The sequence below is a fragment of the Populus euphratica genome, unplaced genomic scaffold (assembly GCF_000495115.2).
Source record: "Populus euphratica unplaced genomic scaffold, PopEup_1.0 scaffold4324.1, whole genome shotgun sequence".
NCBI lineage: Eukaryota > Viridiplantae > Streptophyta > Magnoliopsida > Malpighiales > Salicaceae > Populus > Populus euphratica.
Window position 1 is genome coordinate 1 of NW_011504142.1, and position 6749 is coordinate 6749.

Below are 6749 nucleotides of genomic sequence, written 5' to 3' on the forward strand. Positions count from 1 at the left end.
TTATAACCACGAATCTTATAGCTCTCGTGTAATCTGAGTCTTAGTGTATTTGTCTTATAACATCTATTAATTTTTCTAGCCTAAAAGAGCTCTAAGATATTTTTATCATCCTTCATGTTAGTTATAACTCAATAATTGATACAACTTCGTAACTAATTCGATAAAGAAGTTGATACAAATCATATAATTATTCTTTAATCTGAAAAATAATTATTTATTTTTATCTAATTAAAAAGTTAATTGATTATCATATAATGTTTGAATTTAATTAACATTAATGTTGGTTGAAATTTCCTCTTTGGGTTTCCCAAACTAACAAAATAAGTTTTTTTTTTTCTAATATAGTTCATATTGAGAAAAAAAAACATAAGATAATTAGAAACTTTTAAAAAATAAATTAGTGTCCACGTTAAAGTAAGAAAACTTAACGTCCAGAGAAAAATAATTTTTAAACATTTTATTGTTATAAAGGTATATATAATCATCAATAAACAAAGCAATAATATATCTAATAATACCAAATAATATTGACACTCAAACGTGATGTGGTGATTGACTTATCTATTTATTAATAAAATTCATAATTTAAAATTTATATTTACATAAAATCATTAGTTTGATGTATATTCTACTATTTTTTATGATTTTTATATTTATATTTTTAAACATAAATTATATTTGTGATATTATTGAGATATTTTAATTAAAATTAAAAGATTTTATCTCTTCAAGTATTTCAAAAATAAAAAAAATTATTTGATCAAATTTAAATTTTTTAGGGTCCGGAAAGAAATGTTCTTGTTAATTGACTCAGTTTTAAGAATTTCGGGTGACATTTAAACAACTGGAACCTCACCAGGAGAAACTAGATTTGCTTCAAAACTCAAGGAGAGTAAATTAGAATTAACCCTGATTTGTGCATATTTGGTATTATATATTATGCTTTAAAAATACAATTTTTTTTTGGCTAATTTTGATTTAAAAAGTATTATGCTTAAATGAAGAATGTTTTGTCTTTGATGTTTTTAACTAAAAGCATAGTTGTTTATTCGTTAATCATTTTTTTATCTACTTAAAACGACAATATTAATTTCCCGTTAATATTCTAGTTTCTAATAAATCACACACGTGTCAGAGAAGATAATGCTTGAAGCAAATCAATCTTTTTTTCTATATTATAGATTATATTGAATAATTTTAAGAATTATTCTTGCAAAAAGTATGCCATGGGCCATACATGCACGTGCATAACATACAAGGTTGAGAAGTTATAAAATATTTTTCATATGCTATAGTCATCGCTGATATTTAATACCTTAAGAGCACAGTAACACAATTTAATTAATTATTATTTAGTTGATTTAAATATTTGTAAACACAAGAAGTAACCAATCACCAAACATTGTTTTTACACCACAACATAACACCAATAACACATCACAACAAGATTATATTCAAAACACAACACAATATAATAATACAAATAAGACCTTTTGTATTATGATTGCTTCAAGAGTGGCTTAATTTAACTATTGTCTTCTATGTTAATTATAATCCTGATCATTTTAACCTTTTTAAAAGCAACTTAACTAGAAAAGAATAAAGAAATAAGGCCACATATCTCGTAATTATCATTTAACCCGGTTTGATATTATATTTTAAACAGTAGTTGAGTAAAATTTAAATTTTTTATTTAAAATTAATTTTTATATATTTTTAAATTTTTTTGATTTAATGAAATTAAAACTAATATTTTAAAAATAAAAATATTATTTTAATATATTTTTAAATAAAAAATATTTTAGAAAACAATCACTATGATATTTAAATCACTTAATCAATAAATATTCACTCAAATAACACACTGAAGGGCAACTAAAAAGATACAATATTGCTATTTGTGCTGTTTGTAATTCCATGACTACTTTTGAACAAATCCAACTGAAAACTTTATCGATGCAAACTCTAGAATTAATCATCTGATACCAATAAATATTTACTTGTTTTTGTATTGTGATATGAACTATCATTATTTTAAGAGCGATTTAGCTTAATTATTAGTTGTGCATGTTAGTTATAATCTTAATTATCTTGAACTTCTTAGATCCAAATCAATTAAAAAACGAGACTCAACGAACATCAACTTTAATCAATTCTCAGAGATGGACATACTAAAGAATTAATATATAGTTAGTTATTAGATAAATTTAAGATACATTATTTTTGTCTATGTTAGTTGTAATTTAATTAACTTCACGATTGCATGACTCAACGGAGAACGTTATTTTCAACTTATTTATCTATTATTTCAGAATAAGTAGCTCTTACTTTCATAATGGTTTAATTTCAATGCTATTTTTCATATTGAACAATAAAATACTTTCACTATCCGTAAAAATGAAAAATCAGATAATTACTTTTTTGGTTTTTTTAGACTTCATATTTTTAGCACAATCAATTTACTAAAATAACCTTTGTTTTAAAATTAATTGAAGTTTTTTTATGGGGCACTTTTGTATTTTCAGAAGGATTTTTTGCTGTAATAAGACTGGTTAAAAGGTAAATTAGTCTTTTATGATAAAAAAAAAAAAAACCTTGTCGGGCGCGTAGAACCGGCGTCCGACAGTCAAGAATCTTTTTTCACCGTGTCGACGTCCTCTTCCTCACAAAACGGTTCGTACTGGGTCTTGATGAATGAATTATCACCGGAACTGTTTTATGCTCTTTTCTCTGTCCTCCCTCGAGATTCACTGATTGGCTGGGTTGATTACATGCATGGGTAGGCTAGGTACCAAAAAGGCCGACTGGCTGAGTTGTTTTGAATTTTATCCGTTACTAATTAATTGAATTGATTTTACCTTTAATGTTATACAATTATCCCAACGTTATCCTTCCATCCAAATTAGCCAATATATTCCATTACATGATAAAGATTTTTAAAAAAGGAACAAGGAAAAATTATATATTTATTGTAAATAAATTAAAAAATAATTTTTATTTCATATTAAAAAGTAACTCAAATTAAAAAAAGAAATTGTTTCATTATTATTTTCAGTTTTACGAAGAATCTAAAACCAAAAACCTACATTTTTTTCATTAATTTTTACCTTCTTTTTTTAATGTTCAAAACACCTTTTTTTATTTCATTTTCTTTGTTTCAATTTTTTCCTACCATTTATTGAGACTCATTAGCTAATCTGACTGAAATTTGGATGGAAACGTCGGAACTGTAAGCAGATAATGTAGATGATAAAATTGGCTATATATATTGATAAAGCCAACATTGAAAATGACAGATTGATGATATTTTCGTAGTTAATCCTATCTGTTAGAACTTGGAATCTTGAGATTATTGCTTTGGATTGGATCATCAAAATTCCCTTCTTGATCGAGCTGGTCAAATTGATGATGCTTCCTAGGTAACTGGGAATTTAAGATGTCAGCCATGAGTATATCAAGCATTGATTATAGGCTAAACCCACTATTTCCAACCCAGTGATTCGTCGTCGAGCTCTCCATCGACAGCATTTTAATGGGTTAGGAACCAACACAACCGTGGCTGGAAAAAGAAAGAAAAAGCAGGCCAACTGGGCCAGTCTGCCTTAGCATTGTCTTGTCCTCGAGCTCTCGGTTGCATTTTCTGAGCCCATCTAAGCTTTTCCTTGTTTATGTGTTGGGAAGTTTGTTAAAATATGGTTAATAGGTATAAAAAATTATTAAATTTTAATTTTGAATATTTATTGTTTAACACAAAACATCAACATTTAAATGAATTATAGATAAATAAAAAATTAATCTTAAATAATTATTGGTTGAAATGTTTTGACAAAACTCAAAACCTTTTACAGAATTATATCTAGCATTGAAAAAACAAAAAAAAAAAATTGTTTATAAATTAAATAGGTGAAAAGTTAAAATTTGTCTAAAAATCACTCAAAAATTTTAAGAAATGAGAAATTCTAGTAAAAGTGAGTTTTGAGTTTAAAGCCACTTGAATAATGGATCTAGGCTTGATTTTATTGTAAAATAATATTTTAAATCATAAAAATTATTTTTTATCAATTGAAATTTGGACATAGGTCTAGTTCATGAATAACTATTTTTTTCAGCCCATTGCTTGTCTAGTCCAACCAATGAATATTAACAATATTTTTCAAAAGTATTTTATACAAATATGAATTGTTTTTTTATTTAAAAAAATTAGATTTATGATCGTTATGTTCACATTTAATTATTGAGTCATGGTGGCTAATTAAAGGTTGAATGGTGGGAATTAATTCTTCTAACTTTTTAACTTTAAAAATTCACTATAAAAAAAGGTGAAGGAAGAGTGTAATACAATGTTTTATTTTTTTATATAGATTTTTGTGAACTCTTCCTCGACTCATTCTTGGTGTTTTTATTCTCTTTGTTATGCTTTAATTTTATTTTTAAATATCTAAAGTTTAGATTTACATTGTTAAGAGATAATTCAATTATTTTACTTTAGTTCAAAAACCTTAGTTTGAAAAAACATCTAAATCAAAGTGGCGTTATTGAAATTTTGAGAAGCATGTTACAAACATTTTAGCTGCAGAAATAACAAACAATAAAACCTTAAGAATAAATAATTTTATTATTAATAACAATAAAATATTCATTATTTTAAAGTGTTACAACAAGTAAATACTTTTTTTTAATTTAAGCATGGTTCATTTTATTATTTATATGCACAATAAAACTTTGTTTTTATATCAATTACAAATTTAAATATATGTTTAGCATGCATGCTAATATTTTTTTTAATTATATTTGTGTTAAAAACATGCAAGTTTCTTTTGAATTTTATTTTTGTTTGTGTATAAATTTAAAATTATAAATATTCTAAGCTTTTTTTAATAATTTATATATTAATATTTTGATAAATTAAATGTTATGCACCGATACAATATATTTACAACATGGAATAATGAGATGGTGATCCAGAAGCTATATGATGAAATTTTGTTGACACAGTGGGATTTATTACTTGGAAGTTTCAGAGCATAAGCCCACTTGTAATTTCAATTTTCTTTGCTCTACGAGCCCTTTTGGTCAACACATAAAGCTGCCGAAGACTTTTAATTTTCTTACGGCATTTAATCGATAAAGATATTGATTGAGAGAAGAAAAGTAGTAATTTTTTAGAATTACAGATGATACTGAATCAACAAATTAGAATTACAGATAACGCTGATTTATGAAAATCATGCCATATTTTGATACAATATCAAAGTATTATTACTCTACCTCGTACAAATTCAAACATAAGATTGCTCTAACTGGACATCTTTGAAATTCAATGGCGCATACTTTCCATGGTAAACATCAAGGTGATCCGACAGAGCTGACTTTTCAATATTTTCATGGTGGTTCGATTTGCAAACAAAATAGATCACTGTTTGGATAACAAGTCCAAACAAAAACAAACCAAGAAACAACGATAAGCAAATTACCCCATATAATAATCTTGTCGCCGTGTTCATCGACACCCCATGAACAACTAGATTCTGGAATGCCTTGTGTATTACTGCAAAAGATAATTTCAGCTTAAACAATATAATTATAGCAGTCCACATCTTACCTTTGATCAGGGCCCTGCTCTTGGTCATGGCTTTAAACCCACAAGCGTCCTCCAACACAGTCACGGCGCTAGCCAATTGCCAAACTATGGTCATATACACAAACCCCATGAAGTACAGAACTAACAGAACGATCCCAAACGAATAGAAGACTTTGAGATAGTGAAATCCGGTAAAAACAAACCATGCAATGATCAACACTAAAGAAGAAACCAGGATGGCAACTACAGTGTATGCGAAAAAAGCTACAGAGATAGACAGAAAGGTGACCATGAGCCTCTTCCAAACCTTGGGGACAGCACTCATAACCTTCTTGAAACTAACTTCTCGGTTAGTATAGATACTAGCTATGGTGTAAACAACAGCCGCGGTTGAAAGAAGAGAGAAAATGAGACTAAGGATGAGATATGCAACTTCGAAGAGCCAAAAATAGGCTAATTCCGAGGAGATACGATCGGATAGTTTATTGTATCTCTTCGTGCCAGCTTCTGTCCCAAGTAACTCTACTTGGTTATTGATAATCTTTCCATAGAGGACATTGGACATCTCGATGTGAGCTAGGAGGATGAACGATAGGGGAAGAATCAAGGCAAGAGTTATCTGACTGAAGATCTTTCTCCATGAGAAGATAATCTTGTAGGCTTCTTTGTATATGCCAAAGACCCCAAGAAATTGCATCTCTTCTTGTTTTCTCTCCATGACTATTGTCTTAATTGAATTTTTGGCGCAGGGTGAAGAAATAGAGGGAGGAAATGATGAGGGAGAAGTGTGAAGGTTGTGTTTTGGTGAAACAAATGTATGTGTGTGAGTGTGATGCGCTCGCGTGACTTTTCAGCGGTAAGAAAAGTCAATGCTATATATATATATATATATATATTCTCGCTCGAGTGACTTTTCAGGGTAAGAACCTGTCGCTGCTACTTGTTCTTCCGATTAATACCAAGTCAGTGTCAAGATTGATTATGTAGTAGAAAAGACGTCCAATGGAAAAATTATTATATCATTAGAAAACAAAATTAAAAGAGATGAAGAAAATATTGTTAGCCCAGATATAATTTAACAGACGGGAACAATGTTCTCTCTTTCTTTGTAGATAATTGTGGTGTTCTAACATTAACGCGGGGGGGGGGGGGGTGTTAAAAAAAATTT

The 6749-nt window shown here is 28.2% G+C and overlaps 1 protein-coding gene across 1 annotated transcript; it reads right to left on the reverse strand.

Annotated features, from left to right (window-relative positions):
* Positions 1 to 5602: 5602 nt before the first annotated feature.
* LOC105120011 (uncharacterized) lies at positions 5603 to 6299 on the reverse strand (the record flags this gene model as incomplete). Its single annotated transcript, XM_011018202.1, has 1 exon — positions 5603 to 6299. A coding segment is annotated over exon 1 (697 nt), but the record flags the coding sequence as incomplete, so codon positions are not given.
* Between the last annotated feature and the right edge of the window lie 450 nt (positions 6300 to 6749).